Below are 12,936 nucleotides of genomic sequence, written 5' to 3'. Positions count from 1 at the left end.
ATCTTCTTTTAAATACTCTTGTAGATTTGTCTCTCACTTTCACTTCTTTAAATTTGTCTTTCTGTGCAAGAATTGTCGACACAGTTGATGTCAACATGCCATATTCTTTGCATAGCGCATTTGTTCTAATGCCTTGTTCATGTTTTTTTTATGATTTACTGTTGGTTTGGATTGAAATCGCTTTTCTTGATCTCTTAGGCCCCATGCTGGATTCAAACAATGTGAACACGTGCTTTTCAAAGTTAAACTTGTTGTAAATAAAGAATATTTTCTTTAAAATAACACTGCACTGCGCTATACCCTGTATATTGTCAATATGTAAAATAAATTTCAAAATGACCAATAATTTGCTTGGAAAAACAGAAAAAAAGCATTTAGTTGAAGAGAGTCTCAAGCAAGATGTTACCTCCAGTGAAAACAGAGAGAGACTAACGCCTGTTTGCTGTGTTAAGAGGCTGGATGCCGCACATTAAACTAGTCACTTTACCTTCAACTGTGTTCAATAATTGTTAAAATGACTAAAAATTTTAATATTAAATTTTAAAATTATTGAATAGTATAAACTTCTTGATATATACTAAAATAGTAAGGAATTTAAGCCCTAGAACCGATTACAGTATTGGCGGACTAATACTGCAGCTGGTGGACCGCCAAATGCAAGCGAAAACATGTCCAGGTCGGCTTGTAAGAAACTCGTTAATCGAGGGATTGCTCGTTAACCGAAGTTAAGAATCTTATGGAAGGTAAATCGTTAACCGAGGCGCTAGTTAACTGAGGGATCACTGTATATCCCTTTTGGTTTTTTATTAATAAATATTTAAAAACGGAAAGAGACTTTCGGGACACCGTCTACATTCCTTTTATGTGTTTGCCCTTAGGACAATTATTTCATTTACTTTTTTCACAATACTGTACATGAATTTCCTGTGAATGGATGGAGAATGTTTTGACAAGTTACTGCAGATGGTTACACCACGCACTGAAAAACAAAATACAGTCTCTCCTCGACCTACGACGGGTTCCGCCCCAATGACTATGTCGTAAGTCGAATTGGTTGTAAGTTGAAAAGGCGAAAATAACACATAGAAATTCTAAAATGGGTGTCCCTTTTTCTTCTCAGCACCACGAAACACTCTCTTTTATGCTTGCCAGCCATTTTAAAGGGAATTACAAACAAAAATTTTGTCAGTACACAGCGCAATCACTAATGCCGGGACTCGAAAATACGTACAGTCAACCCTCACTTTACGCGGTCCCACATTCCGCGTTTCCACGTTTACGCGGTGCCCTGCCAGAACCCAGGATGCTCACATTCCACGGTGGGTGTACCCCTTTACACGGTGAAGTATAATTTTTTTATTTAGCTCATAAAATTCATACAAATTATCCGGCCAGAATATAATTTACATTGCTGGAATTCTTACAATTTGATGATCATTTTGAATATAAACATCATGGATTTTGCATTAGACATACAAATTTTAGATATAATGTTTACTCTTGAGTAAATATGTTATCTTTTGTGCAAAATATATGATATTTATATTCAAAATATTCCTGGTCTTACAAGGAATCCAGCAATGTCAATTATATTATCCTAACTTTAGTCTGATTTATTATTTATTACTAAAAAGGTAAACAGTCTGGTATTCCCACACATTTATCTAGTAGGGACGTTGGTGGGGGGTGAGGGGGAGGGAGGGAGGGACCGGCGACCGACCATCTGTTACCGTGTGAAGAATATATATTTTTTTATTAACTGAAGATTTTTATTTTAGCTCATAAAATTCATACAAATTACCCGGCCAGAATATAATTTACATTGCTGGAATTCTTACAATTTGATGATCATTTTGAATAAAAACATCATATATTTTGCATTAGACATAAAATTTTTAGATAAAATGTTCACTCTGAGTAAGTATGTTATGTTTTGTGCAAAATATATGACGTTTATATTCAAAATATTCCTGGTCTTACAAGGAATCCAGCAATGTCAATTATATTATCCTAACTTTAATCTGAGGTATTATTTAATACAAAATGTTAAAATTTATTTTTTTCACCCAACCTTTCTCTTGAAGGGAGGATTGGTGGGGGGTGGGGGGGGAGGGTTGGGACTGACCGCGCGGTTGGAAGAGGGGGGAAGGCAAGGTGGGGTACTTTGATTGACAGATAGTGTCGCGAAGAATATTTTTTTTTTATTAACTGAAGATATTTGTTTTAGCTCATAAAATTCATACAAATTACCCGGCCAGAATATAATTTACATTGCTGGAATTCTTACAATTTGGTGATCATTTTGAATATAAACATCATATATTTTGCATTAGACATACAAATTTTAGATAAAATGTTTAATCTGAGTAAATATGTTATCTTTTGTGAAAAATACAGTATATGACATTTATATTCAAAATATTCCTGGTCTTACAAGGAATCCAGCAATGTCAATTATATTATCCTAACTTTAGTTTGAGTTATTATTTATTACTATACCTGGTTTTCCCCCCAAAATTTCTCAGAGGGAAGAGCCAGCAGTGTAGTGTGAGATGAGGGGGAGGGAGTTGTGTCCATTATTTGAATGGACATTAACTTGGCGACTGTATTTCTCTATTTCTCTTAAGTATTAATTGTGTGCATGTACCATCATAAAATTAAGATGTTATTTTTACTAGAACATTGGTATTGTGTTGGAAAAAGTGGAGTTTGGGGGTCAGCTGGTCTCTATTTCATTTAATCCCATATGTTATGTTATTCACTTTACGCGTTTCTCACTTTCCGCGGTACCCTGTGGGTTACATTAACCGCGTAAAGTGAGGGTTGACTGTAATTTGAAAACATTTTGGTACAACTAGGGCGGTCGTATGTCCGGGTGGTCGTAAGTCGAGGAGTACCTGTACTGGTAAGGATACAAATATTGCTTAAATAAAAAAAAATATTTCGATGATGCATACATTATGGAAATGTTTAGGTGTTGCACACAACATCACATTAATAATTCCCTAAGATCAATGATCAAGTAAATTTAGTACAGGTCCACCACCGATTTCCCGACACCCTTGGTTCCAAAGCCTTGCCGGATTATCCTTTTTTCTGGACCAACCGAGGTCAGGTAATAATAGTTTAATAATACACCTCTGACCCACTATTGATACACCTCCTGTTTCTCTAAAGCACCATGGACTGCTAGAAACTTAAATTAAACAAATATTAAATGCGAAAAAGCCATAATTTTGAGCAACATTACTGGACACACTTTGTACTCAAATGTACTACATTAGACTAAAATCTTATCTCTTGTGAAAACTATGTGATGTTTATACTCGAATTAATCACTATCTTGCAAGGATTACAGCTATGTAAGTTATATTCTGCTAAGTCTAGTCAGCTACATTTTATAATATAAAAACTTTAAGCCTAAAACTACCTTCACCCTGGCTGGGAAAGAAGGAGGGAAGTTAAGAGCCCTCTCATAATTTTGTCCTGACTAAAGGAGGTGCCGGACCATCAGTTCCCGGATAATCGGAGGTGTACCTGCATAACAATGGGCATTGATAATAATGACATCTTCCACAGTGCAGGGAGTTCACGATATAGCTGTATACAGCTCCTCCCCGACTTACGACCTACTCGACTTAAGACCTGCCTCAGTCGTACCAAAATTTTGTCAAATTACGTATTTTCGAGTCCCAACGTCAGTGATTGCGCTGTGTACTGACAAAATTTTCGTTTCTAATTCACTTTAAAATGGCTGGCAAGCTTAAAAGTGAGAGTTTTGTGGTGCTGAGAAGAAAAAGAGACACCCATTTTAGATTTTCTATGTGTTATTTAAGCATTTTCGACACGACCATTTCGACTTACCACCTGGATTTGGGTCCCTAACCCCGTTGTAAGTCGGGGAGGAGCTGTACATTCCAGGATGAACCTCCTGTCCTCTTCCTTTTTTGTGGAACCGAACATGTTCACCAGTTGACCTACCAACACAGACTGGCGAAATATTGCGCAATATAATCAAGATTGCCACCAACCACTCAATATTATTGAGATCCCGTCAATAAAAATTAAATTCTTTTTGATTTCTTCAATATATTGCACAAACCTTCAATATCACTCATACATGATCAATAATATTGTCAATATCAAATACCTGTATTGAATGTGAGTGGGCCGCTTAAGAGGTGCAGCACAAGAGAAAATATCAGTGGGGCATTTAGGCATGATTGCACAGCACATGAAGTTGGAAATAATGAAAAAAAATGCCAAGTCAGAGATAGATGCTAATTGTTAATAAGAGCAAAGATGCCGGGAAGGAGTCGGAGACAGTGCGCAGAGCCCCTTCATGGCAAGAATTCTCACCACCCCACTGCCTGCCAAATTTAAAACAGTTTTGCCGCTCCTCTTGATTGTCGGTTCTCTGGGGTATCAACGAAACATGTGGGGTATATTACCTATACCGGGTATGTAATCGTTGGTTATGCGAAGCTGTGGTTATTGGGGCGTCGGTTTTTGGGGTATACCAGTACCTCCTGTTTTTTGCAATTGGTACCAATGTACTGTACTTAACTGTAAAATAACTAAATAAGTAATGTTTCGTGCATTCCATCATAATTGATAGCAGTGGTTACATTATTATATTGTAGACCACATACAGTATTGACTTGCTGAAATATAAATTGCCAGCAACCAACTCTGCAATACTGCATTTTGTAATAGTTCCACATTTTGTATTGACACACTGCTTCAGGACTCGTTTCTAGTTAACAGACAGGACATGTCTGTAGAGCAAATATCATTGCAGTGATTTACATTACTTGCAGTTACAGTACTTTGGTATTTTCAATGACTTCATTACAAGCATTGCCAGTTTATAGTCATCAATGTTTTTAACTTTATTGATATGTGTATACCATCAATTTATTGAGGTTGATATAAGAATATGATATTTGCTTCTACTGGACAAAATACACTGAGCCCAATTTGGAATATATGGAACTCTTAACTCTTACCGCTCTGATTCTTTATAACCTGTCTGCTTCCCCAGGGACATTGTTTATGAATCTTTAGTTTCTTGTATACTGTATACATTAATTTTTTTCTTCAATTCTATTGTTTATCACCTTAGAATGAGCGTACAATAGTTAATGAATTCATAACTCGTCATAGAAACCTCTGACAGAGCATGAAATATTTGGTTGGGCGTGTTTTCAGGCGGGATTCAGCTCGTTATCGACTCGGAAATGACTGCCAAATGGATGGGAGGGTTTTACCAGTAGGTATGCTTCTTTATTCTTCATACTAATGCCTTACAGAGATTTTCTTCACATCTCTTTTATTTCACATACGCAAACATCATTACTACCAGGATGTGTCATTTCCAAGCCACCTAGGAGGTAGACACGTTGGCTCGTTTTTTTTTTATAGTGGTATCCCCAGGAAGCCTAGTCCACTCTTTTATGTTCATTGTTTCATTTCCAATAATGTTCATCAATTTGCTCTGACACAATGTTCGCTCTTTTATTCTCTCTCACTCTAGCCTCTATCATCTTTCACCACACTTTTCAAATTTTTCTTCACTTTCTTGTTCTAAATCTTCTTACATTGACTAAAACCAGGCAATTTATGCATAACTGAAACTGGGATATATAAATCAAATGACTAGAATAATGAGTCAATACACAGTAGGCTACACAACAAAAACTGACGGACTAGCACTCATACACCCAGCCAACAAGGCGGCCAGCTGCTAGGTATTAGCGGAGGGATACATCAAGTTTTTATAGCAACCAGTAGACGCCAGATCCGAGCTCAAACAATGGCGCGAAAACTCATGCCTCATATGAGTCCATTAGCGCGGTACGCACAGACGTTTTATGGCCTCATACGAGTCCATTAGCGTGCGCTGGTAGGGGTTAACCATTCCGAGTTATCATATTTTTCAATTTATTAAGGCATTTTCCTTCTGGTGTTTTGTCCCACCCCAATATCCATTTTTGAGGGCCAAAATGACTTACCATAATAAAATTTGCAAAAAAAAAAAAAGAACCCTTACCACCACTGCAGACAAAGGATGAGCATAATTCAAGCTTTTGGTGCCGTGTGGTGGGTGTGAGAGCTGAGGGGGGCTCACTGCACTACAGTACAATTCTGTATTAAAAACCCTTACAGCATCAACTTCACATGTATTTATTTACTTAAACACTACTATACATGTCTAGTGGTTAAATTGTGGGTGGAATAACACTTTGTACAAAATATGTGAAAATAAGTAGAGCGACTGTGGGTGGGTATCCTCTCACTAGCCCTACTAACACGTAACAGCAGGTGATTGGGCAGAGCCTCCCACGTATCCCGCATGGGTCACACGTGTTATGCCATTCTGGGATTGCATCATCATATCTTAGAATATTGTGTCGTGTAAAAAGTATTTAAAAAAATAATTTTCATTTGAATATTTTACTGCCATTCTGAGTTAACAAATTTGGAGTTATCAAGGGTTTACTGTAATTTTCTTCACTTATGTGCCATATACAGATTGGTTGCTAAACTTTCTGTTCATCATGATTACAGTCTAACATTGTAACAATATGTACTGTAGTGTCTGCTGATAAGTTTTTCCTTATTTTTTTCCAGGTTTCTTGTAATATTATGGCATTACTTGATGAATGGGTTGGCTTTTTATATTCTTGGAAAAGTCTGTTGTGATTTATTTCTTTGAAAATTCACTTGCTTTCATATTGTATTGTTATATACTGGTTATGTTACAATTTTTTTTGTGGAATCGGTTATTTTGCAAAATGACCGGCATGCATATTGGCAATTTTGTGACAGACAATCTTAAATTACCTGACCTAATTACCTAACAGCACATAGTCCATCGTTAAAAATAAAAGGAACAGGATCAGTTAACTGTGTATCAAGCTACACGAGCCATCCTAACCTAACCTAACCTTATTCAACCATAAGGTTAGGTTAGTTTAGGTTGTGTGTTTGTAAGTTATTTTGCAAAATTACCAATATGCATGCCAGTCATTTTTGCAAAATAACCGATTCCGCAAAAAAAAACATTACGTAAAATAAGGGTGTTCCAGAAATACTAAGTAATTAAATTCTTAAATCCCAATAATTTTGGAGTTACAGCCCATAAACTTTTGGTGGGATTGTAATAAAGTCTACGGAATGTAAATGAACAATCCACTCTTACTTACGAGGTTTATTAATCATAATTTACATAATTTTGATGTATTACAAATATTGTTATCATCATTTACAGCAAATGTTCAAAGTTCCGACCCTTTTCCTGAGTGCAGGCATCAGCTTGTCGCACACGTTCCAAGATCCCAGGGATGTTGCGAATACTTGTTGCACTGTCTTGCACACATTTCTTCACGGTTTGGGACCTCTGTAAAGTACAATGAAAGGCAAAAGTTGTGTCATGAAATTTGGTGAAAATATGTGCTGAAGGGCTAAACTTTTGGTGTGCTCTGCCTTGTGGTAGGGGGCTCTCATAATGTTTCACGAGTTATATTTAATCTTTGAACAAAACCGCGACACGACTTTTGTCTTTGATTGTACACCTTATTTTTATGTGACCCCACAGGTAGAAGTCAAGTGAATTGATGTCAGGTGACTGAGGTGGCCATGACACAGGGCCGCCACGCCCTATCCATCTGCCACGAAACACAAAATTTAGGTAATCCCTTGTTACCCTAACAAAATGAGCAAGAGCACCATCGTGCTGAAACCACATTCATTGCCAAATCCCGACAGGCACATCATCCAGTAGCATTGGCAATGTGTCTTCAAGAAAACGTCTGTAGGTTTCACCTGTCAGTCTCTCAGGTAGAAGATATGACCAATAATGAAGTCACCAATAATGCCAGCTCATACACTTATGGAGAATCGTACCTGATGAGATCGATGGGTCACTGCAAGTGGATTCTCAACAGGCCAGGTATGCGTGCTGTGTGTATTGAAAAGGCCATCTCAAGTGAATGTTGCTTCATCAGTGAAAAGCGCGAGAGATGGAAAGAGATGGTTTTCTGCATGCTGCCTTAGCAACCACCGACAGAATTGCATCCGAGGAGGATAGTCTACATCAGTTAGAGCTTGTACCTTCTGATGATGGAATAGATAAAGGTCATGATTGTGTAGGATCCTCCATGCAGTGTCCACTGACAATTTCAGTTTCTCGGCGATCCGTCGAATACGTGTTCCAGGGCTGTTCTCGATGATGCGCAGTATCTAGTCCTCTGCGGCATGTATGCACCCGTTTAATGTTGCCCTGTCTCTTGGAACGGCACAACGTCGACAACTACCAGTTTTGCGTAATCTACGCTCCACAGCAAGAAATGCTGGACGTGAAGGCACCCTGCGGTTCGGGAAACATTCTCTGTACAGCCGAACTGCCTCAGCTGCGTTTCCACCAGCTGCTCCCAGTGACAGTAGCATATCCGCGTATTCACTAAATGAGTACTCCTCCATGTCCACATAATTTTGTGCTTGCCCACTCCTGATTGATGCAGACATTTAACTCCTGCCAATACTGGGAAGGATGTGGTCTGCCAGCCCCAACCCTTCACCTCATGTCAGCTTGGTTTGGCCCCCCTCTTGATATCACCACTTGAACCACCAAACCACTCACCGATGCAACTGACCCTTACAGCTCGAATAGGTTTAATTCTTTCCTTCGGAGTTTGATTTACACTCCGTAGATTTTATTACAATTCTACTAAACGTTTATGGGTTGTAACTCCAAAATTATTGGTAATTGAGAATTTAGTCACTTAGTAATTTATCCTTATTTATGTCTCAGGAATTCACTCCATGATTTATGAAAAGTATTTCTGGAACACACTGTATACTGTAGTTTACTGTAATTTCATTTCATTATTAGCATTGAGAGGATTGTGTAGTGTAATTTATAAAATATGATTTTTATGCTGCTGAAATTGTTGTATTCTTTGGTTGCAATATGGTATTGTGAGGTTGAGTGACATAAATGTCATTAATCATTTGTTAGCTGTTGGAAATGTATGTTCCTTCATTGGTACATTATAGCTGTACACCTTTAAGATGGGTTAGCTGTGCAAATCTGACTACAGACCTCCGCAATTTACCTGTTTATCCCTCAACAGCTGGTGGCGTGGGAAAGAGTGCACTCACCATTCAGCTTATTCAGAATCAGTGAGTATACTGCTTGGGGTACTTATTCACATTCGTTTTGTATACTCTACTCTATATGTATCATTGTTTTAATCAATAGCACTTGATATTTCACATAGTACTGTACGTACTGTATTCCTGTACTGTGCAATATATGATTCTTTTAAGGGAAACTAAAACCACCTTATATACATTACTTTTTAAATTATTTGACAGATTTTTAGCTATATATTGTAGCATAAGTAGCATAAGCTAATTTGTCTAATTTAGTCTTTGTACAGTGCAGTGCAATACAGTACACGTATTTGGTTTTTACAAAAAAAAAAATACAGTTGTGTCGCAGTTTCCTGTTACCTTTGGAATCACTAATTAGAGGTGAACTGGAAGCAACATTCATAAATGTTTATGGGTTAAGTTATCAAACCCAAATGGTCTTTTCTCCATTTATTAAGAAAATAGACTATTGCATAATAACTGAGATATCACTGTAATTAAAACTGAGCTGTGAGCGTGTATAATGGACAAAGCGTTAACGAATCCGTTCCAGAAGGTCGTTCGTTAACCGAAAAGTTCGTTAACCGAAACTATTGTTTCAATGGGTTTTTGGGTAATTGGTTCCAGCTCACCGAAAATTTCCTAACTTCAACAAAAATGGTAGAAAAATTTACTTACTTTGAGGTGTGTATGTAGAAGGCTCCTGGATGATGATGATGATGTGCATTTGAAGTGGGAGGTGGAGGAGGAGAAGGAAGAAGAGAAGGAAGTGGAGGTGGAGGAGAAGCATTTTACTGCTTCTTGGAAGGTGAGTCACCTTCCATGAAAATGTCAGGAACCTCTGGACTGACAGATTCTCCACCATGAACATCCTCTCTCCTTCTTGAAGTGGAAGGCTGAGGGATAGCATCATCCTCTCTCCTTCTTGAAGTGGAAGGCTAAGGGCTAGCATCTTGTTCCCTCTGCCTTTTACTGAAGAAAGTGTCAATTGTGGTCTGTGGGGCACCTGTCCTCCTCACCATTAACTTATGTTTAAAGAAGGAGACCACTGAGTCCTCAACATGACACAAAGTTAGTTCAGTTTTTTCCACTTCTGGGTGCTTTGAAGCCAGTTCCCTGAACTTCTCCCAGTAGTAAATCACATCTTTCAACTGTTTAGCTGACATATGGTCATCACTTTCAATTTCCTCCTCACCACTGTCAGCCTCTACCCGTAACATCTCATCCAGTTGCTTCAAGTCATCAGGAGTAAGTTCCTCCTCATGAGACATCACAAGCTCTTCCACATCCTTCTCCTCCACTTCAAGGCCCAATGACTGACCAATGGACAAAATCTCCTGGTCCAACTCTGTTTCTTCCTCAAATCCCTCAAAATCATGGACTGCTGATGGCCACAGTGCTTTCCATGAAGAATTGAGGGTTCTATTGGAGACTTCTTGCCATGATGACACAATCAATTTTACAGCCTCCAGGACGTTGAATTGTGTCTTCCAGAACTGTTTCAGTGTTAGTTCAGGATCAGTGGAAGTTGCCTGATGACACCTAAACATTTTCTTCATGTACAACTTCTTGAAGTTGCTGATTACATTCTGGTCCATTGGCTGTATGATTGATGTAGTGTTGGGAGGCAAAAACAACACTTTCACAAAGTCAAATTGATACTCCAAATTGCTGGCAAGGTCAGGGTCATGACCAGGAGCATTATCCATGAGGAGAAGAGCCTTTAAAGGGAGTTTATTGGTGGTTAGGTAGCTCTTGACAGAAGGGCAAAACACATCAACAGCCCATTCATTAAAGAGCTGTCTTGTCACCCATGCCTTACGGTTGGACTTCCAATAAACTCCAAGCTTTGTTCTTACCACTTTCTGTTGCTTGAACACCCTGGGGTTTTCAGAGTGGTAGACAAGCATAGGCTTCAGTCGGAAATCCCCTGAAGCATTGGCACCAAGCAATAGAGTGAGACGGTCTTTCATGGGTTTATGCCCAGGTAAAGAGGCTTCATCTCTGGTGATGAATGTTCTTTTGGGCATCTTTTTCCAGAACAGCCCAGTTTCGTCCACATTGAACTCTTGCTGTGGAAGATAATTTTCTTCTTCCATCAGTTTTTTAAATTCAACTAAAAACTTTGCTGCCCCTTCTTTATTAGCACTAGCAGCTTCACCATGCCTAACAACACTGAAAATGTCACTTCTTTTCTTAAATTATTCGAACCAGCCTTTGCTAGCCCGAAAATCTTCAAATTCTGTGCCTGAAGAACCAGGTTGGTCTGTCTTTAAATGTTCGTAAATCTCCCTGGCTCTTTCACAAATGAAATCATCAGAAACTGAATCACCTTTCATCTGTTTTTCCCTAATCCAGATGATAAGTAACCTCTCAGTTTCTACGATTAGGGATCTATTTTTAAACACTCTTGTAGATTTGTCTCTCACGTTCACTTCCTTAAATTTGTCTTTTTGTGCAAGAATTGTCGACACAGTTGATGCCGACATGCCATATTCTTTGCATAGCGCATTTGATTTAATGCCGTGTTCGTGTTTTTTTATTATTTCCTGCTTTATTTGGATTGAAATTGCTTCTCTTGATCTCTTAGGCCCCATGCTGGATTCAAACAATGTCAACACGTATTTTTCAAAGTTTAACTAGCTGTAAATAAAGAATATTTTCTTTAAAATAACACTGCGCTGCACTATATATTGTCAATATGTAAAATAAATTTCAAAATGACCAATAATTTGCTTGGAAACACAGAAAAAAAGCATTTAGTTGAAGAGAGTCTCAAGCAAGATGTTACCTCCAGTGAAAACAGAGAGAGACTAACGCCTGCTTGCTGTGTTAAGAGGCTGGATGCCGCGCATTAAACTAGTCACTTTACCTTCAATTTTGTTCAATAATTGTTAAAATGACTAAAAAATTGAATATTAAACTTTTAAAATTATTGAATAGTATAAACTTCTTGATATTTACTAAAATAGTAAGGAATTTAAGCCCTAGAACCGATTAATGTATTGGCGGACTGATACTAAAGCTGGTTGCCCGGTCAGTGCAAGCGAAAACATGTTGAGGTCATGTTCGTAAGAACTTCGTTAACCGAATTTTTTTTCGTTAACCGAATTGAAGATCCTTATGGAAGGCAGTTCGTTAATCGAAATTACGTTAACTGAGGTGTTCGTTAAACGAGGGGTCACTGTATGTAATTTGCTTCATGGTCACACGTCTAGGGGGAGCGAGAGACAGGAGCAGACTGGCCGAGGGCCGGCTACTTTATTCATGACAGCAGTCAAAAGAGAGAGTTCAGTGGAAATATACTGTCACATGTCCAGTGGATGACTAATCACTGCTCCTAGGAAAGTTACCGTGGGTGATATAATTATGTAAATCTAATGTATATAACCCATATTTATATAAGTACAGTCAACCCTCACTTTACGCGGTTAATATAACCCACAGGGTACCGCGGAAAGTGAGAAACGCGTAAAGTGAACAACATAACATATGGGATTAATTGAAATAGAGACCGGGCCGACCCCCAAACTCCACTTTTTGACGACCCCCAACTATGTTGTAGTAAAAATTTTATCTTAACTTTATGATGGTATGCACAAACAATTAATATAGAAGAGGTTAGGTAAGGAAAAATAAAGGTTAAGTTAGGAAAAATAAAGGTTAGGTTAGGAAAACTAAAAGTTGGGTTGAACATTTACGTTAGTAGAAGAGATGGGTCGACATACGGGGATGGAGGCTGGTTCCGAGGCAGAGGGCAGGCTACTGGCCCTCAGG

General features: G+C 38.3%; 1 protein-coding gene across 2 annotated transcripts in view; it reads left to right on the top strand.

Annotated features, from left to right (window-relative positions):
• LOC121862408 (GTPase HRas) overlaps positions 1 to 12,936 on the top strand; it is a 141,024-nt gene that overhangs the window by 15,322 nt on the left and 112,766 nt on the right. For both annotated transcript variants that reach the window (XM_042360676.1, XM_042360675.1), the window contains one exon: positions 9,138 to 9,186. In XM_042360676.1, the coding sequence (XP_042216610.1) occupies positions 9,138 to 9,186 (49 nt within the window). The remainder of the gene's footprint in view (positions 1 to 9,137; positions 9,187 to 12,936) is intronic.

The sequence above is a fragment of the Homarus americanus genome, unplaced genomic scaffold, assembly GCF_018991925.1.
Source record: "Homarus americanus isolate GMGI-L3 unplaced genomic scaffold, GMGI_Hamer_2.0 scaffold31037, whole genome shotgun sequence".
Taxonomy (NCBI): Eukaryota; Metazoa; Arthropoda; class Malacostraca; order Decapoda; family Nephropidae; genus Homarus; species Homarus americanus.
The sequence above is the reverse complement of the archived record's forward strand: the minus strand, read 5'-3'. Positions and strand labels throughout refer to the sequence as shown.